Here is a 20,633-nt window from a genome sequence, read left to right on the forward strand (position 1 = left end):
TGGACTGTTTTTAAAAAATCATCAAACTTGGCCCTGAAATCAGGAGGTATTGGTTTCTGGTTTGGTTTCCCATTTCCTTAGCCCCTGCTGGGTTACCTAACCCTTTAACCATTACCTCACTTTACCCTCATAGCAACTGTACAAGCTAGGATTCATTGCCCCCAATTTATAGCTAAGGAAACAGGCCTAGAGAGAAGAAGTGACTTTTCTAAGAGCACATATAAGTAACCAAGTCAGGATTTGAACTTGAGTTTGTCTGGCCCTGAATCCTAGATTGTTTCTCAGCCCTGCACTGGGTTCAGGGGCTTCCCTCATAAATATCCTCCTCTCCACCCCACGGATTTCTCCTGCATGCCAGACCCTGTTACTGGATGGAGATGACCTCCCAAGTAGAAGGGACAGGTCTGTAAACAGTCAAAATATCCAAGTTCAAAGGAAAGCCAAGGGACTGTGAAAACTCAGAGGAAGCAACTAACCCAACACTGGGGGAAAAGCGAAGTCATCCCAGAGTCCTGTAGGATGAACAACAAACAGTTAACCAAGCAGGGAATATGGGTGCATGGAGAATAATATAGCCCAAAGTCCAGAGTATGGGGTGCTCCAAGAGCTACAGGTAGTGTCAGGAGGGGAAAAGGAGAGAGCAGGAGTGGCAGAAGAAGAGTCTGGAGAAATAGGCAGAGCACGTCAGAGACGACCTGTATGCCACGGTGCAGATCTCAGTGGAGAACCATTAAAGGATTTAAAGGGGAGGAAGAAAGAGGGTCAATTTTGCATGATACAAAGATCACACTGCATGTACTGTGGAGGATGGGTTACAGGGAGAAAAGCTGGAGATGTGAAGGCCAAATGGGAGACAGCTGCAAATTTAGAGAGCTCCTAAGATTATGAACTAGAGCAATGACATCCAAGATAGGTATAGCCACTGAAGAAACACGCAGGGATGGCTGGCCCTGTGCCCAGCGCTGTGTCAGGCTCTGGCTTCACCCAGGACTCACACATGGCCCCATCCCTGGAGTGGTCAGCCCACCGATAACAATTTGTACAAGCCATACTGAGAGTAGAGATGGAAGCAGAGAAGAAATAATATTTTTAGGTTAGGCCTGGAAGGGCGAGAAGGAGATACACAGAAGGGGAGATAAAAAGATTTAGCCTTTAAAGGTAGACTCTGAGATGAAAGAAGGCTTGAGTGTGAGGACCTGAAGGAGGGTGGGGTCAAGGACGACTCACTCTCAACTTTCTGGTGTGGGCACACCAGAGTGGATGGTGGTATCCCGTTAGAAACTGCGAATCCTGGAGGAAGGCACTTGTTTGAGTGATGCTGGGTTCCACTTTGGCCGCGTGGCTGTTTGTTGCCAGTGGCAGCTCCAGAGGTTGTCAGCTGAAATGTTGGGAATCCTCTAATATCGGGACTGCTGAAAGGCTGGGGACTGGGGAAGAGACAGCTGGGACTCGCGGTGAGACGGGCCGCTGCAATCGGGAAGTCCTACGCCGTCTGCCCAGCAAAGGGGTAGCCACGCGGGAGGCGGGAGCCTGGCGAGGTTCCGGGGCGGAAGGAGCCCCGCGCTAGGAGGGGCCGTGGAGTAGGCTGGGAGGACCTCGCAACCACTAAAACCCGGGCCGGTTGGCTTTGCGGCCGGTGGGAGGGACCCCAGGGCGGCCTCAGCCTGTTGCTGCCGGAGTGCGAGCCGCTGTTTCCTGGTCCCGGTCCAGCAGCCCCCACCACTTCTTGAACTTTCACCCCCGGCGCGCGACGGCGGCGAGTCACGTGATCAAGGCCAACATGGCCGCCGCCGCCGCTGGGAGCTGAGGTGCCGCCGCCGCCGGGCAGCCGGGGGGAATCCGCCCGCATCGCCGCCCTCGCCGGCCGGGCGGCCGCGGGGCCCGGAGCGCCGGAGGCCGGGGCTGGGGCGGCACCGCGCGGCGGCCACGGGGTCCCACTAGAGCAGCCTCCGGCGGCTATGCCGAGGGCCCGGAGCGGCCGGCGGAGCAGGGGGGCCGGCGGGAGGGAGGAAGTAGGTTTGTTTACGGGCTGTTTGGGGCGGGGCAGGTCTGGACCGGGGGCTGGGGCTGGGGCGGGGGTCGGGACTCCAGGCCGCGCTGACACTCTCTTCTCTTTTTTGCATTTGCCCGGGATCTTTTCCCAGACCTTCTTGCGAGTGCGAGCCAACCGGCAGACCCGACTGAATGGTGAGTCTTGCGCGGCCCCTCCCTCCGCCCCACCCCCGGCCTCCTCCCTCCCTCACTGCCTGCAGTTCCTGACTTCCCTGGGTCTCTTCGACATTAGGGCCCACTGGCTTCTTCACAGTCACAGCGTCTGAGTATGTGCTGACCAAGGCGGCCACCCTCAGTTTCTCCATCTGTCTAGTGGAGGTTATGGTCCCCAGCTCTTGCGTGAGCCTCTCTAGGCCTTGAAGAACCTTGGGGGTCAGTAAGTGCCAGAGAATGAGAAACAAGCCACACAATTCCACGCGGGAGCTCAGTTTTGAATTTGCAAACTGCTGGGACCTCACTGTACAAGCCGGCAGGGCGCTGAGAATGTTTTTCTTCCAGTTTTTAATCAGTGCCCAGTAGTGTGAATACAGCCTCTCTGCTGATACTTGACAATGCAGTGAGATCTGGAGTTCCCACGGCAACAGGAACTAACTCATCCCAGGGCTTTTTGAGTTATCAGTCGGCCCACATTTCACAAAGGTGATCAGCGTGGGCTCGACAGCTCTTAGAGGCCTTCTCTGAAAGCACTCCGTGTATGTACTACCTGGCAGGCCACCATCCCCCCGCCCCCCGCCCCGCGCCCCTTTTGGATTCAAACCTCTGGAACATTCCTATTTGCTGAACACAATTGAATGATCTAGTGTTTTGTGCTGGCTAGGGTGTGGTATATATGGGGGTTGTCTGTAAGGGGCTTGGGGGTCTCTAGGCCAACTGGTGAGTGAGGCCATGGATGTTCAAGGTCCCCAGTTCCTGCCACTTGGTTTCTGCTGGGAGGCTGAGCCCCAGACTGGGAAAAGGAGAGCATTTATCATGGGCCGGCACCATGTTAAGCACCTTTATCATAACTGAGAGGGAGTGTTAACACACATTTTGTAGATGAGGAAACTGAGGCTGGGAGAGGTGAAGGTGATTTGTTTAAAACCACACAGCTGGGATGTAACTGAGCCATGGTTTGAACTGGTTTGTTTACTTCCAAAGCCTGTGCTTCTTGAACTATGCCATGCTACCTCCTTGGCAATACTTTGACTTGTCCTACTCAGTGGAAGCCTCTAGGTAGGGAGCAAACTTTCCCTATCATGTTTTAGTAAGCTTAGTTCAGGACTTAGAAGATGAATGGCAAGAAAATAAACCTGAATTGCTTATCTGAGAATTTCCAGGTGATGCCCAATCCATCAGGGACTTTCCTGGGACTACAAGGAATTTTCTGGCATGGGTGGCCTGGGCAAGGAGAGCATCCAGTATCATGCCTTCCTTGGCAATCCTATGAGATTCATTCCTTTATTCAATTATCAGTGTCTGTCATAGTCTCCTTCTTACCAGAGAGGCACTCCCTTGAGCTTTAGGCCGGGTAGGGGAGGAACCTTTGTACTGGCGCACTGCTCCATACAGGCTTCTAGAAGTTTCAGGGTACCTTGCTCACTGCCTTTCTGATATCTAGCATCCCTTCTCCATCCTAGCCCTGCCTCTAGAGCAGTGGTCCCCAACGTTTTTGGCACCAGGGACTGGTTTTGTGTAAGACAGTTTTTCCACAGACCGGGGGGGGGGGTGGGGGGTGGGGGGGAAGGATGGTTTCAGGATGAGTCAAGCGCATTACATTTATTGTGCACTTTATTTCTATTACTATTACATTGTAACATATAATGAAGTAATTACACAACTCACCATAATGCAGAATCAGTGGGAGCTCTGAGCTTATTTTCCTGCAACTAGATGGTCCCATCTGGGGGTGATGGGACCACCTCAGCTCCACCTCAGATCATCAGACATTAGATTCTCATAAGGAGTGCACCACCTGGATCCCTCGCATGCGCAGTTCACAGTAGGGTTCGCGCTTCTGTGAGAATCTAGTACTGCTGCTGATCTGACAGGAGGCGGAGCTCAAGCCATAATTCGACCAATGGGGAGCGGCTGTAAATACAGATGAAGCCTCCCTCACTCACCCACCGCTCACCTCCTCCTGTGTGGCCCGGTTCCTAACAGGCCATGGACTGGTACTGGCCCATGGCCTGGGGGTTGGGGACCCCTGCTCTAGGGTGTCAAGATGGCCCAAGCCTGAGTGTCCAAGGGTTAGGGAAGTCAAGGTGAAGGAGTCTAGATCTTTGTCCACAAAATCAAGCGGGGCACCAGAATATAGTCACATCTCCTGTAGTGAGAGCACAGGAAATTGAAGAGACAGGCCAGGCTGCAGACCACGGTTTCTCAAACTCCATGCTCAGTCCTGGTGGGATGGTGGCTTTCTTGATGATTTGGCTCTTTCTAGGGCTACTCTGTTTTAGGGTTGGAGTAGCTCCCTGCCTCAGACCCTCAACAGGCAGGAGCCCCAAGTGCATATTCTTGCTGACCTAGCACACTCACAGGATCAATCTTTGTTGATGCTGATCAGTTGGGGGCACTCGGGACAGGAAAGCCTTCTAAGCTATGGAGTCAGGCCTGGTTTCCTATGCTGCCTTTGCCACTTTTTAGCTACCTGGACAACTGCCTTGACTATCTTTTTCTGTTAAAATGGATAATACAACCTAGTTTCTGGATATAGAATAAAATGAGCTACCTTGTATAAGGTATTTGGCTCTGAACCTTACACACAATTGAAGCTCTAAACTGTAACTTATCGACTCTCACCTGCATCACCTTTCACCTGTGTCTCGCTCCCTAAACTGCATTGATGAGCTTTCCACCAGGGTCAGTATCCACAGGAAGTTCTTTCTGGCCTTGCAGTGGGGAACCCTTCCCTCCTTGGCTGGCTCCACCCCTATCCCCACCCCAGTCAGTCTGGTCTCAGAGTGGCTAGCTCTACTTTTACTGATGCATCACAGGAGGGGACAGAGGGAACAGAGTCCCTTGTTTTGACCCCTTCCTGCTTCAGTGACAGGAGGGCTGCAGAGAGGGATTAGTGAGCTAATTAGAAATGATTGTATCTCTCGGCATTAATTAGCAGTGCTGTGGGCTTGCAGCGTGCACTTTGGAATTGAGCCCCCTGCGGGACAGCATGGCAGGGAGCCCTCTGCCTCGAGGGCCTGCCAGCCCCTCCACACTGATTAGAAATGATGGAACAGGTTTGGGTAGGCACAGTAAGGGCTACCCTCTCAAGGTATCTGGGCTGTCTGACTCAGATCCTCTATACCTTTATGACTGGGCCTCAGTCTCCTCTTCTGTAAAATGGGACCAGTGGACATGAGAGAAATTCTCACTGGGATAATTCTACATAGGACAGTAAGGGCTGTACCTCAGGGCTCTTGGCCCAGGAACAAAGGGGTTTTAACTGATAAGTGAACAGCAGGCCAAATCAGGCCCCTGGAGGGACCTTGGATTCTAGCCAAGAAATGTTCTCTAAAGTTATGCTTCTTGACTCTAAAAGAGCGTATGGTCTTGGCCTTCTGGGGAGACACATAGCAAGTGCCAAGGAGAGCATCTTTGCTCACTGGATTCATTGAGCACTGCAGGTAGGAAGGTAAGGGTTGAGCTTGAGCCAGCTGTGGCCAAAGAGTGGACACTTCGCTGGCCTAGCACCAGTCTCCTCCCCAGGTGCTCTTGGCAAGGTCCAGTCCCCAAAGGAGCCGAAGGTGCTGCATGATGAGGGCCAGATGAGGCACTGAACAAAAGGGCTAATGGCTGGCAGGAGGTCAGGATGTGTCAGCTCCACTGGGACCTTGGGAACTACAGTGACCGTCTGCCTGTTCTATGCTTTGTTTTCGGTTTCTCCATGCAGCTCGGATTGGGAAAATGAAACGGAGGAAGCAAGATGAAGGGCAGGTATGTCCCCTGTGCAGCCGCCCCCTGGCAGGATCGGAGCAGGAGATGAGTAGGCATGTGGAGCATTGCCTTTCTAAGGTAGAGGGGCCATCACCACCTACCTCCCCTCCCCTCCCCTCCTTCCCCTGACACTAGCTGCTGACTGCCTCCAGATCTATGGGCTGTTGGGGTCTCCCTGTGGTCTCAGCAGCTTCTTCCTCTCTGTTCTTTGCTCTCTTCCTTTGCTTTCGCTCTCCCACTCCTCCCCTGGGGCTCCAGTGGAAAATTATTGGGGAAAAGCCCAGGTCTTTGACCTCTAGATTCGTTTACTTCAAAGGAGCCCTAGAGCTGGGGGCCTGTGGGGCACACTGCAGCTTGGGGCTAGGGCTGTGCCTTCCTTGCAGGCCCTGGGGAGCAGGTGGGGATGGCCTGGGACCCGCATGATCCTGCTCTGCTCTTCACAGAGGGAAGGCTCCTGCATGGCTGAGGATGATGCCGTGGACATCGAGCATGAGAACAGCAACCGCTTTGAGGAGTATGAGTGGTGCGGGCAGAAGCGGATACGGGCCACCACTCTCCTGGAAGGTGGTTTCCGAGGTACAAGCAGCTGACACATAGGCAGTGGCACTCTGGTGGCCAGGCCTCTGCTGGGTATCCATCTGTTGGGAGCCAAGAGGCCAGGGCTGGTGGCTGGTCATCCATTCCACCACGTGCGAGCAGCTGCTGGCGGGGCTCCTTTGTGACCGTGCTGCCTGCCTGTGATGTGCATATTAAAATGGATGTATTTGGGTGGGGAAATGGAACTGTGAGGCTGCAAGCTAGGAGTGACGAGGGGGTCTCTCAGCCTCGGGTGATGCATTGAAGGTGACAGCCAAGCCACGTTAGCACCTGCATAAAATATTAAAGGGACGGTTATGCATTTATCACTCCATCCCTCTTAAGGCTGATAAATGAGAATCCAGCAACCTGCTGTACACCTCCAGCACTGGGGGCCCCGAGGGCTTCCAGGCAAACACATTGGATTCCCCCCGCCACCCCCCTGCTCCTCCTCCTCGGCCCCATGTCAGGGAAATCAGTTACAGAGGAGAGAGTGAGTTATGGCAAAATTTGACCTCCCATGAGCTTCATTGGTGAATCTAATTTTAGCTCTGATCCCATCTCTTCTCCCTGGGCGCCCTCTGCCCTGAAGCAAGAGGGGCCTGTGCCCAGCTGCTCCCTGCTTCCCTGGGACTCTCCCCTGCTGCTGCAGAGGACTCTGCAGGACCCTGCCCAGACCCACTACCTACTTGGCTCCTTGGAGAGATATAGCTTGGCCCAGTGGAAGTCCCCCACCCCCACCAGGTCAAATAGCAGACTGGTAGGTGCCCAGGGTCGGTGTCCTCTTGTCAAAGCCTTCTGCCTTGGGCAGGGCAAAGGGGGAGCTGTCAGCCTCCCAGCCTCCAGCTCTTCTCTCTTTCTGTGCACAAGCACAGCTGGCACTGCAGCTTGTGGTCATTAAGTGAGCCAGTCTGCTTCCCATCTGCCTCCAGTTCTCTGGGCAACACCCTTGGGAGTATTGCTGTGTCTGGTCCCTGGGGAATCTCACAGCAGCTGGGAGGAGGGTCTCTGCCTCATTGGGGGCAGTGCTTCTCGGGCTGGTGCTGAGGAGCGGTCCCCACAGTGCCATCCAGGGCAGACTGGCTACATGAAGGGGCCATGAGCCCAGGTGTGGCGTTATGCTTCTGGGCTTCTCTCATATTGCCCAAGCGTTTGGGGACAAGCCAAAGTGTAAATCAGGAAGGTTAATCAGGCCAAACCGTTTCCCGATCCTGAGCGCTGAGGTGGGAGGATGTCCGTTTGCCATTTCACTCTGGCCCTATCCTGGAGTTTCCGAGTGTCTGAGGCCCAGGGAGGATGAGCAGCAAAGCCCAGGGTCCAGTGACTTGTACATACAGGTGTCTGTTCCAGGGGCAGTTCCAGGATGCCGCTCTGGGTTCGCTCTGTTGGGTGGCTGCAGATTTTCATATCTTCCATTACCGCGGCAAGTTTTTAGTCAGGTTTCTTGGCACAGGACTGGACCTGGTGGCTTCTGGGCACCAGACAGGGCTTAGGGGGATGAAGCTGCATGGGGCCTGCTGCTACAACCAAGTATTTCCCAGGCGCTGGGACGCACTAGCAGAGCGGGTGTGAGGGGCTCTTCAGCCCTATGGGCGGGTGTCAGTTTTCCCTGAGTGTTTACACTGTGAGGTTCTTTTCAAGAATTCCTGAGAGGAGTTCAAAGGGGGCTTTTCTTTGAGCGATTTGGAGAGCGAGAATGAGAGTGAGACTTGAAGAGGGAACAGGGCCGGAGGTGCCTTTATCTGCAGAGAATTGCTCCGGCTTTCCTGATAGAAGCTGCTGCCGCCTCTTAAACAGCTTAGTGCAGTCAAAAGACAGGCAGACTTGAAAGGCTGTTTTACAGCGAGATCAGCAGGGGCCACGAGGCAGAGAGCAGGGCGCAGTGGAGCGGAGGAGGCTGAGGCTCCTCAGTGGGGGGTGCTATCAAAGGAGGCCCTGTCTGATCCTGACCGCCTCTGCCCCCGAAACCCTGTCTGCAGGAGCTGGCCATCTGTCAGTCTACCCTCCTTGGCCAGGACCGATAGGCCCCAACTCTTGGGGGGTTGGGTGTGGCCCCGCCAGGCGGGCTGGTGTCAGTGTAGCGCATTGATCGCCCGCCGGGCGGGCTGGGCTGGGCTGCAAGCCGGGCAGCGCGTGCTTAATGTGATTGAAAGGCAGTTAAAATGGCGGTGACCTTTTCAGGAGGAATTAGATTGCCTGCCAAGACCGGTTAGAGGGAGTGATAACGCTGGCTGAAGAAGCTGCCCAGCCGACTTCAGAGAGAGGGAGCAGAGGCAGGATGAGCAGACGAGTGGTGAGGCCCATTTAAGCCGAGCTGTGTGTGCTGACAGAACAGAGATTGCTGTCCTTGTTAGATATGAAAGAATTGCAGATAAGTTCCTGTATCCGATCACCCCCTATCCCTCCTCCCAGACCAGGACCCCTTCATCATCCTCAGCAAAGCTTCCCACCAGGCCCACTGGGAGATGGTCTGGTGGAGCAAATCGGTTTCCTTGAATGTATTCTGCCGTGGAACCAGTGAACAAGCAAGAGTTTTTGGTGGGACACTTGGCTGAGGGGAATGGGCCTTGGAGATGGGGCCTGTGGTTACTGAGGGTGAGGCCCAGATTGCTTAGGCCTGGGAGTACTTGGAATTGGTATTTTAGGACAAAACGAAGGACCAGACAGAACAGGTAAGCACTCAGATAGGTCCAGCTGGAAGTGGATCTTTAAGAGTCTGAAGGAAGAGATAAAGTTTTCAAGAGAGTAGTTTGGAAGAAACTTTCAGTGACTAGGAAACGCTCTGGCCTTCTCAGTTCTCAGAGACACCCTGGGCTGCGTGCCTAAGCTGTTGATTGTCCTCTCTGAACCTTAGGTTTGCTAACCTGCTAGTGCTGTTTCTCCCCACCCAGAGTTAATAACTGCATAAAGGGCAGCACATGGACCCTAGTACTTCACCAACATTCCCCTAAAAGAGCTCAACAGTTAGGGAAGAAAGGCGCTCTTCTGGTGCCCTATGCCGGCCCTGGGCAGAGCAAGGGACCTCTAGGCTGGGCCACAGCAGAAACCTAATTATACAGCCCTTGGGGACAAACCTGCTCCTGCCTATAGTCAAAGGAGGTATGTGATGAATGAGCCCCAGCTCTCCTCATTGCCTGTCACCAGCTCCTGGGTCCCAGAGAAGAGACTTGTGGTGGGAGCTTTGGTCCCTCCTGTTTTGGTTGCCAGTGAAAGTTCACCCAGCTGGAATGGGGGAGCCTGGAGCTCATCATATCTGTAATGGACAGGCTGGAGAGAGAATATGGAATGGTTGGCTTCAGATAAGGTCACAGTGATGTGGTGGGCACATGAGTGGCGAGATGGAGGGATTTCCCAGGAGGCGGCACAGGAAGTGGAAGGTGCTGCAACTCCATCTTTGAGCCCTGGAGGGAAGTGCATCCCTGGAATCCAGCACTGAGCCCCTTTGAATCAAACAGGTGGAGGACAGGGATGATACTAAGAGAACCCACTGTCCAGGGCCTCTGCCCTGCCCCAGTCCTGGCCTAGGGACTGCATCTTTCTCGAGTTCTTGCCTTAGAGTTAGGCTGGTTCCATGTGGCCTGGGATGAGATGCCATGGAGAGGACAGGCAGGGCAGCTGTGGCACAGGTCTTTTAACTGGCTGTTGCTTGATAAAACTTCAGCTCCAGATTATGGGTCAAGGGGTTGAGAGGTGTTCTGAGCCCAGGGGCATGGAGAAATTGGCCTGGCCGTAGCTGCTGCCTCCTTTGCCGTGTTGGTTTCCAAAAGATGGGAACCCCAGATGCTAAAAATGTCCCCCAGCGCAGCCCTGCTGCCAGGTGCAGTCAGTGACAGGTGTTGGAACAGCCGACTGCTGCAGGCAGTGTTGGAATGGAGAGTGTTAGGGCTGCCACCTTCTACCTCCTTACCACCTTTAGTTATAACTGTTGGCTGCTGGGAGGGGCGAGGAGAGGTGGCAAGGAGCAGGGCACCTTCTTGTCCCCTGTGGCGACTGTCGGGATTTAATCGCCTTTTGGAACACAATTGTTAAGCCAGGACAGGGGGAATACAGGCAGAAGGAGTAAGTATCAATGGTTTTAAACGGCGTCTGTCTCTCTACGTCTCTCCTGACGTGAGGCAGTGAAACACGTTATCGAGGAGGCCCGGAAAGTGGCTAAGTGCGTTTGACACACGCCAACTCCCTGCCTCCACACTGGATAATTGCATTGTCAACTGTTCAGCGAGGTGGCAGGTGACACTGCAGGCCGATTGATTGTCCCGCATCGCAGCTCCCCAGACTGTCAGCTCCCCAATCGATGGCGTTTACACAAGACACCGTAACTGCATCTGTAACTAATTCCAGTGTAAAACTCTCCGGAAGCTGCTGCTTTGCACCACCACCCTCAAACCACACCTTTGGAGAGCACAGGCCTCCAGAGGCCCCAGGACTCCTTTCTCCCTGGGCTCTGGTTTTGTTGGGAGCAGCAGGTGAGGAAATCGACGGCTCCTTTTTTGTGGTTTCATGTTCCAGGACGTTACTGCCCCCAGTAAGCGGGCATCTCCAGTTTCTCAATCGATTATCTGATCAATTGATCAAATTAACGCTGATTTTTTTCTCTCTCTCTCTTTGACCTAAGAAAAAAGGAGTTTATGAGAGGGGGGTCGTTTTTATAAAATTTAGGCTTTGCTTATCATATATGCACTTAACCCTCTCCCTTTCTATCGCTTGTGTCCAGTTGGAGGTTTTTTGCACCGCCCGTCCTCCCAGGACCAGGCTCCTGCTGCTGAGCATCACTGACTCTCAGGCTTAGTCTGCCTGTGGGCAGCAGCCCAGCCCTTTGTGCCACAATACAGTGGGGCTGAGCCTCAGCAAGGCGGCCTCCCTGGTGACTAAAGGGTACTCTGGGTCATCTTGCAGGTCCCAGGGGCAGAGTCCCTTCCCTGGATAGTAGCATCAGGAGTGGCAGCTTGCCTGTTATCCCCAGAGCTGCACAGAACAGGAGCCAGAGGCTTGGAAAGGAGTACTCCGTGCCATCTTGCCTCTGAGTACTGGCTTGGGATGTTCCAGCAGCTGAGAACATAAAATGACTGGAGCCTTCTTCTCAAATCAGGGTGGGGGGGGGGGGTGGCGCAAGCTGGCAGGGGCGCTGTCTGCATAAAACGGCTTTATGGCCGTTTCTTTTTATTATGATTCTGCCAGAAGTCAGCAAGTGACATTTCATTAAGAAAATAAAGTTTAATGTGCTGGGAAGGAGGTTGGAGCTGGCTGGGGCAGCACAAGAGTGAAATTGGTGGTGGCAGCCTGTTCTGAACACCTGTGGGGGTAGGGAGAGGTTCCCAACATCTGTCTCTGCTGGGGGATGGGGTCAGTGTCAGAGGAAACTGCTCAGACCAGAGACAGGCCTTTTCCTTGGCAAACAAGATGTGTTGTGCTCTCCATCCTGCCAGGCTGGTCAAGGCAGCAGAAGGTCGCGGCTCACCCGAGAGCTGGGGTCTGAGAGGGAGGGTTGTGGCCTGAGAGGTTTCTCCAGGCCACCAGTTAATCAGGCCTTGGCCTTCCTTCTGGCACAGGGCTCCCAGGACCTGATAGAACAGCATTGTTGGCGTTAAGCCATTACTGCTCGGGTGTGTTGTATGGCACCCTCTGTGGGCCTGGCCAGCTCTGTGCTGGATGACGCTGAGATCACAGACTTGGGCTTTCATTCTGGTAAGGGACAGTGACAATACGTGGTAATAAATACGATTTTGGAGTTGCACAGGAGCCTGGATGGACGCCACGGAAGGGACCCCTATGCAGAAATGTGTGGGGACGTCTCGTCCACACTCAGCACCTTGAGGGTAGGAATCAGGTCTGGAAACACTGTCCTCAGTGTCAAGCCAGGCAGAGGGTGAGCTCGATAAAGGTTGAGAGAATGTTGAGGTGAGTTCATTCAGGAAGTATTTATAGAGCAACTACCATGTGTAGGCACTATGAATAGAAGGCATGATTGAGAAGAGTCAGACTCGCAGAGCGAGCAGGAATTTGTTCTGTACACCAAGAGGGAGATGTTTCTAGGCAGAGATAACAGGAAGTACAAAGGCATGGGGGCATGAGAAAACATGCAGGACTTGGGAAACCACAATAGCTATGTTCCACTGGAGTACAAGACCTGGTTCAGGCCTGCTAGGCAATGAGACTGCAGAGATAAGGACTTCGGCCACTGGGCTGCTTTATGTGTTGAGAAGCTAGGACTTTTCCTGGCAGTTTGGCGGTGCCCTGTTTTCTCAGCTGTGTCATGGGAGCCATACTGGGCTGAGGAGTGGTGCCAGGATTCTCAGCTTTGCTTCTCGCCCACCCAAAAGGCAGGGCTGGGCAGGGTCAGGCAGGCCCTGGCTAAGCCAAGGATGTGAGGCTGACTGCTGAGCTGCATGTACTTGGGGGAGGGAGGTTGGCAGAGCTCGGGAGGCGCAGGCTGTAAGTGAACCTGACGGCCACATTCTGATTGATGGCGGAGTTTGTCTCCCAAACTGTCAGAGGGTTTATAGAGGTGCCATTCACCCACAAGGCAGGAATTGCTTGTCAGGACACTTGGCCATGAACAGTAGACAGGGCTGTAACTTGGTGTTTTCTCAGCTTAATGGCCCCGCTGCTGACCTGCCTGCTGCCTCGAGTTTGTTGGTGCCTCAGCGTGGAGGGCAGATGAGGACTGGCAGGGAGGGGTGGAGCCTGGGCAGTGCCTGGCCTCTCTCTTTCCCTGGTGCTGCTTACCTCTGGGATGGGTGGAACCTTTGTGAGACCAGAGACCAGAGGTGCAGGAGGGAGAAGAAGGATCAGGAAGAAAGTGCTTTCGAAATGGGCTTGAAAGGTGGAGAACATTCCAGATGGAGGGGAGAGCATGAGCAGGACACGGTGACGTTTGAGGTGCAGTAAGTAGTCTATCCGTATATGTGGAGCTTATGGAGTGAAGTGAGAGAAAGAGGGAAGGTGGAGAAGTGGGGGCATCCGGAGCTTAGCGGGTCTAACTGAGGAGCTGGGACTTGGTCGTGCGTGCAGAGGGGAGCTGCAGACACTGCTGGAGCAGGGAAAAGGAGGGTCAGAGCTCTAAGGTAACAGGGTGAAGGAACAGGCGAGAGGCGTGACAACCCGTTACATGTCTGTTGCCCTGATGAGCGTGTTAAGACCCTGGAAGTGGGAAGAATGAACAAGAAATGTCTGAGATCATGAGGCAGAACCCTGAGCTGCTTCACACCTCTGATTCCACTCAACCCAGATCCCATCGCTTTCAGCCCCTTTTGTTCCCGGCAGGGCTGTTCCACTGGCTCATGAGATGTGGTCCGAGATGGGGACCACTGGGAGAAGACACGGGCAGGGAGGGAGAAGCAGCTTTGTGGTCACTGGCCCTGGGCCATCAGGAAGGGTGATCCTGGGAGTCAGACCACATGGCAGGTGAGCGGGCCTGGAGTAGCTTCAGCAACTCAGTGCCTTACATCACCGCTGCCACTGGCCGAGAGTCCGCCTGTGGCTGTGCCAGATGCACCTCGGTGAGCTCAGCTGCCTGCCCGGCCCTTGGCCCTGCCTCCGCCCACCTGCTTGCCTCCATGGACTGCTTTGAGAAGCAGGTGTGCATGCTTGTCCTCCCTCGGCCATCCCTTCTTAATCCCTTTATAACTGCACTTGTCCAGGAATCTGGGCTGAGTGAGGTTGGGATGAATAATTAATGTCAGGCGCTTCAGACACCAAATATTTGAACAGCTGCCTGGTGTTTTTGCTGGCAAGGACCTGACGGCCAAAACCAGGACGTTGGCTGGGGGTCCCGCTGTATGGCTCCGACGGGCCTTTGCCAGCCTACTCTCCCTTCTGGTAGACTTGTCAGGCTGGACCATGGGACACGGGATGCCCAGGTCCTGGGTGGGGGTGGCCTTGTAGACCTGAATGTCTCTGTCTTCTTCCTGCTCTTCTTAGACCTGGAAGACAGGTGTTCAGCAGGCCTAGACTAGGTGTCTCCTGAGGACCTGACCTAGTGTATGAATGGGCTAGTTTATAAGCAGAGACCACTTGGAGCAGGAGGCAGTGCAGAGAAGGCTGAGGTGTGCAGAGTGAAAAGGACTGAAATGTTAGTCAAGAGCCCCCAAGTTTCTTGGCTCTCTATATCCCAAGCCCAAGTTTCTGTTTGGCCTTACCTAGCCCAAAACCTGACCCGTACCTAGGGAAACAGAAGGGGTACCCTTGGACTTGTCTTGCTGGCCCCAGGCCCTCCTCATATCCTGCTTCCCACAGGCTCTGGCTTCGTCATGTGCAGCGGCAAAGAGAATCCGGACAGTGATGCTGACTTGGATGTGGATGGGGATGACACTCTGGAGTATGGGAAACCACAGTATCCTTGGGGCACTGCGGGACAAGGTGGGGCTGGTGGGACAGTCCAAAGGGAATAAGAAAAGTAGCGAGCACCTCCGGTCACTCATCCACACCACCCCCCCAGGGTCAGTGTCTCAGCTTGGGCCGGGGGAGCCCTCCTGAGGATTCAAGCCTCATGGCCCACCGCAAACTAGGATCCATTGTCCTTGACCACCATGCCAGATACACGGAGGCCGACGTCATCCCCTGCACAGGCGAGGAGCCCGGTGAAGCCAAGGAGAGAGAGGCACTCCGGGGCGCAGTCCTAAAGCAAGTGTGGGCACAGGCTTGGGTGGGTGGGTTAGAGGGATGGGAAGCCCTGAGGTGGGTGTCAACCCAGTACCCGCCCTCAAGGTTATCCTGCCTGCCTTCAGGGCTCACTTCGTTCTTCCTCCTTCCTTTCCTCTAGTGGTGGCCCTCCCAGCACACGCATCACACCTGAGTTCTCTAAATGGGCCAGTGACGGTAAGTCCTGACACAGGTTAGGAGTGATGGGGGGTGGTAGTGACTGCCTCAAGCCCAACCCCTCACCTGTGCTGCCCAGTCTGGCCAGAGTGTGAGTTGCCTCTCTGTCCCAGCAGAGATGCCATCTACCAGCAACGGTGAGAGCAGCAAGCAGGAGGCCATGCAGAAGACCTGTAAGAACAGTGACATCGAGAAGTGAGTGTTTGGCCAGGAGGGAGGCCCGGGGAACCACAGCTCAGTTGGAGGGCGAGGGGCCCTTTGCTAGCAGGAAGGCCTGCTGCCCTGGTCACACAGCCGACGGTGGGTGCTGAGCATGCCTCTGTGAATTGATCGCTGGGCCCAGGCCCTGGGAGCCTTGGTGGAGGGAGGAGCAGTCAGCCTGCCTGCCTGCCCGCCCGCTGCAGAGGCCTCCGCCCAGGGAATGTGATGTATGGCCGCCCAGCCCAGCCAGCACACTTGATTCATCTCCAGTTTCTGTTTCTTAATCGGGAGCTAAATTGGTTTCATTTTTCTTGTCCCGGGTGGCGCTTGCAGTGGGTTTTAGGCAGGAGTATTGGGTCTCATCACTTCTGGTAGGAATTTTTGGCCCGTGTTCTCAGGCAGGGGAAAAGGGGATCCGTTAGCACTTCCCCCAGGTTTGGGCAACCCCTGGCCTGGATCCTCAGGAGCCACCAGGATTTGAAATCAGCAGGGCACCTTAGTGCCTTTCCAGAAGCCCAGGCAAGGCCAGTTCTGGCCCCAGGAGGTGGCATTGTCCAGTTCTGGCTGCCTGGAGCTGCTGCCATTGGCCATTACCTAACTCCTCACACCCACCCCTCCCTCCTCTCGAGGCTAGGTTGCCCAGGGTTAAAAGGCAGCCTCTTCATTCCAGGGCCAGTGTTCCATCTTGCCTTCTGCCAGGAGAGTGGATTGCAGGCCGGTGCAGGGCCGGGTCGGTGGCCCAGGGTCACCTCCCATTTGTTTCCCTCCATTTTGTGTTGTCATAAATTCATTCCAGCCCGTTGTGGTTGATCAGTTTATCTCGGCCAGGGCCGTGAGTGCTGCTGGCATGATGTATGGGCCGCAGCGCGGGGCCCAGCTGCCCATGAATCACCGCAGCTGCTCCATGTCAGCGCCGGAGCGGGCCGCACGGGTTCGGCGCAACCAGCTTTGGGGCGGGGGGGAGGAATGACGTATGGATGTTTATTTAATAATTCTCTCCTACTCCAGCTGAGTGGGGCGGGCGGGGCTGTAAGGGGCACCCACCCTCATCTGGAGGGGCTGCTCATAAATCAGAAAGACAAGATCATTAATCAGGGATGGCGCCCAAGGGGGAGGTGGGGGCCAGAACCAGTGGCCATCCATGAAGGTCCTACCCTCTGAGGGCTGGGGGAGCTGGGGACTGTCCCACCTGTGTGAGCACAGGCACCAGTGGGCAGGGCTGTCTGGGATGAACTGGGGATTGGCTCAGTCATGTGCAGAGATCTCCATTGGGTCTGGATTTGCCAAGATTAGGGCCCTTCAGTCCCCATGATGTCTCTCTTCCCCGTACACATTATGGGTTCCCATCCTAGATCTTTTTCACAACCTAGGGAAGGAGGAAGGCAGGAAGACATGGCTTCTTCCAAGAAATTCTCCACCCCATACCCCAGAGGGGCTCAGGAATAGCTCACAACCTACCTGGGTCAGGGGCCTGGAGGATTGGATATTTCACCAGAGCAAAGAATAGAGGCCAGTTATGTGCCGAGCAAATCCAAGGGAGGGTGAGCTCTGGAATTGGATGTGGCCTTGGAGCCTTTGGAGATGGAAGTGGGAAATGGCTTCATTCTCTCCTGAAGCCCCATCCTTTTTGCCTTCCCAGCTCTAACTCATTCTCTGGTTTGGGGTTTGACAGTTAGTTTTCTACTCTGGGGTAGGCTGCCCCCAGCTCCAGGCCTTGGTTTCCCAACCTTTGAAATAACCTCATAGGATCAGCCTGGTCCTTGGAGAGGAAGGGAACACAGCTACCCATCCTTGTCTCCTTGTCAGGAACTTACCAGCAGTCCAGGTGGGGATGGCACATAGAGCATTGGGCAAAATGCCTGGGGGAGGAGCCAGCTGTGCAAGTGCTTGTGAGGAAGGAGGGGATGGTAAAAGCTTTCCAGAGCTGGAAAGTTGAATGGATGCTCCTAGGAAATCCGCCAATGCCAGGAGGAGTTGTAGTCAGAGCCTTTCTCGGCTTCCCTGGAGAGAGGCAAGGCAGAAAGAATCATGGACCCATGGAGTGATGGATCTAGAGCATCCCTGACATAGGGACACAGCCATCAGGAAGTCACATTCTGTGTCACTGCTAGTGCCCTAAAAGAGAAAGGTCAGAGATCAAAGTTCATCGCTGCCCATGAAATGTTTCCCACCATCCTACCCATGCCCCCCCATTACCACCTAACACCCAGCAGGGACAGACTACCTGTAAGCTTTCAGGCTTTCTGGGCCAACTGTCTGCCCTAAGCTGGCAAGACAGGCCACCCTAGGAGATGGTCCTTGCCCACACACCACCCTTGTGATTCTACCTCAGCTGACTGCATACACCCTTTAAACCTCAGCTCTTACCCTTTACAGCCCTCTTCCAACATTCTCAACAACTTCCTGTAAATTGCCTGTAAGATAAACTTTCCTTTCTGATTGCGGCATCTGGGGTCTTCTTGGACACAGTCTCCTTTCCCAGTGTAGCACCTTCTGCTTACTCAGAAGTGAGCCTTCCAGCCAGATGGGGCTCTAGGGCCTCTAGGCCTTGGTTCCCACTGTTCCCTCAGCCTGGAGGCCTGTCTCCTCCTGGGTGTAGCCAGTGTAGGGTAGTGGTTACTTACACAGTTACTGGTTGATCACAGAATCAGTCTGCCAGGGTTTGAATCCCATCTTCCCCACTCTGTGAACCTTGGACAGGCTACTTAATGTTTCTGTGCTTTAGTTTCTTCATATATAAAATAGGAGTATTAGGATCTCCTCATGGGGTTTTTGTGAGGTGTAAATAAGATAATTACTTTTAATCCCTCAGTACAATCCCTGGCATTTAGTAAGTGCTTAATACATTTTAGCTCTTTTATTTGTATTATTGTCATTATTATTCCCTAAAGCCTGTCTCCAGTGCCATCTTTTCTACTCCTCCAGGAAGCATTCTTCCTCCTGTAAGCCTCTCCAGGTTCTGTTGACTTGTTTTAGGAGAGGTGGGAGGGATCACTCTTTAGAATAGTCCTAGCTATTCCCTGTTCAGTATTGCAGCTCAGAGAGTCTTCAGGAAGTTGTAGGGACCTTGTGCAGGGCTTGGACTACAGGTGAGGACCAACAGGACATTTGACATGCCTAGGAAGAAGCAACCAGGAGCCCTTGAGGTAGGCTAGGACTGTAGCCCAGGGGCCTCATCAGTCCCCGCATTTCTCACTCTCCCTGGGGGTTAGACCAGCTATTTCTTCAGCAGATGTTTATTCATACTCACGTGCCTAGTATGGGGCTAATGTTCAGAGGCAGTATTGGTGGAGTGAGCAGCTTGCCCTCAGGGAAGTGAGTCTAGCAGTGACAGGCATTTGTGGTTATACTGCTATGGTGAAGTCCAGCGCAGGGGCTGGAAGAGCACAGAAGGGGCAGCCACCATTGGGGTACTGGCTGGGGGCTTGGAAGAGGCTTCTGGGAGGAGCTGGGAACTAGGCCTGAATGATGAGATGGGACTAGTGAGTTAGGAGGTTGGGGTGATCCAGAAGAAGCAGAAAGTGCTGAGAGGCCAGTGGAGTGAAAAATGGTGGGGTGTGTGGGGAAACTCAGGAGTTTGGCGTGAATGGAGCATAAAGTACATGGCAGGGCACTGAGGGATGCAGCTGGCGGGGACCGGCCCAAGGAGGCCCTTGTAAGCTTGTGGAGAGTTTGGTGGAGCTTTATTCTGAGGTAGACACTAAAATGTTAGAAGGAGAAGTGGTCAGGTTTGCAGAATTCTAGGTGCTAGGAGAACAGAATGGAATGAGGGGACTGGAGGCTGAGAGGCCGTTCAGGTTGGTGGCACAATCCACAGAGGAAATCATGAGCACCTGGACTAGGGGTGGTAGCTATGGAAAGAAGTGGAGATGCCAGAGATATTAGGAGCTAGATGACAGATTCTGGATGTCAGGAGTGACTGGGAAGAAGTGGTTTGAGAATGGTTCCCAGGTATCTGGTTTAGAAATTCACCAGGATGGAGGTGGAGGAGCAAGGAGGGTGAGGAGTGCAGTTCTGGAATGTGGAGTTTGCGGATCTGGGATATGGGTGGGTGTCTAGCAGACATCTATATATGTGATTCTGGAATTCAAGGGAGTTGTAGGCTGGACGTTCAGGTTAGGGATGCCAGCCTGCTGCCTGCCCAGGTATGCCATCCTCTTTGCAGAATCACCGAAGATTCAGCTGTGACCACGTTTGAGGCCCTGAAGGCTCGGGTCAGGGAACTTGAGCGGCAGCTATCCCGTGGGGACCGTTACAAATGCCTCATCTGCATGGTGAGAGGAAGGGAACCTCGGGCGCCCTTGCTCAGGCTTCAGTGCTCCCTGGGGGTTGGAGAGGGTCTCTGCCCTGTGAACTGGGCCCTTCAGAGGGTGGGACAGCCTCAGAGTGACCCCTCCCTTCTCTGTCCATTTTCTCCCTAGGACTCATACTCGATGCCCCTAACGTCCATCCAGTGTTGGCATGTGCACTGTGAGGAGTGCTGGCTGCGGACCCTGGTGAAGTAGCATGGGGGTCGGGAGTGGGTGGCCATTTGGGGTACTGCCCAGATGTCCATGCTCATGCTTGAGCCTGCTTCGGGGGAGGAGGAGCAAGGGGCAGGGGGAGCAGAAGCATAGACCACAGCCCGAAGCCAGGATATTCACCCCCAAGCTCACTGCCCTCCCTCCTCCCCCACCCAGGTTTATTAAATTCTCCCCACGCGTGGGTTCTCTGCCTGCTCCCTTCCCCCGTCCCCCCACCCCAGCAGGCCCACGTATTACACACAGCAGTGAGATCCCGGGTCAGGAGGAGGCTGGGTGTGGGTGAGCAGGACCAGGGCCTCAGCCCCTCCCCCTCCCATTACTAAGCTCCTTCTGCTCCTGCCCCTGTTCTTCGCTCGGGAGCAGCCATTAAAATGTCGCCCGGAGACAGCAATAAAAGGCCCGGACGTGGGCTCTGTGTCCTGATCAAAGGCCGCGTGTAATCTCGTTAGGGCCGCGGCAGCCACAGCTGGACCCAGCCTTGTTCTCATTACTGGGGCTCCCGCTGCGGGCCTGGCCAGCCGGTTTGATCCTGGCGTCTCCCCAACACAGGAGTGT

At 54.4% G+C, this 20,633-nt stretch overlaps 1 protein-coding gene across 4 annotated transcripts in view; it reads left to right on the top strand.

The window, feature by feature from the left end:
• The window catches only part of RNF220 (ring finger protein 220), a 223,323-nt gene that overhangs the window by 201,490 nt on the left and 1,200 nt on the right, over positions 1–20,633 (top strand). For 2 of the 4 annotated variants that reach the window (XM_036858410.1, XM_036858430.1), the window contains exons 5-13: positions 2,145–2,187; positions 5,918–6,039; positions 6,405–6,537; positions 14,773–14,869; positions 15,073–15,159; positions 15,299–15,354; positions 15,471–15,549; positions 19,721–19,829; positions 19,977–20,051. In XM_036858410.1, coding sequence (XP_036714305.1) covers positions 2,145–2,187; positions 5,918–6,039; positions 6,405–6,537; positions 14,773–14,869; positions 15,073–15,159; positions 15,299–15,354; positions 15,471–15,549; positions 19,721–19,829; positions 19,977–20,051 — 801 coding nt within the window. Of the gene's footprint in view, positions 1–1,805; positions 2,013–2,144; positions 2,188–5,917; positions 6,040–6,404; positions 6,538–14,772; positions 14,870–15,072; positions 15,160–15,298; positions 15,355–15,470; positions 15,550–19,720; positions 19,830–19,976; positions 20,052–20,633 lie in introns of those variants that run through there. The other 2 variants (XM_036858441.1, XM_036858420.1) reach the window with 2 other exon arrangements.

Source organism: Balaenoptera musculus, chromosome 1 (genome assembly GCF_009873245.2).
Source record: "Balaenoptera musculus isolate JJ_BM4_2016_0621 chromosome 1, mBalMus1.pri.v3, whole genome shotgun sequence".
Classification (NCBI taxonomy): domain Eukaryota; kingdom Metazoa; phylum Chordata; class Mammalia; order Artiodactyla; family Balaenopteridae; genus Balaenoptera; species Balaenoptera musculus.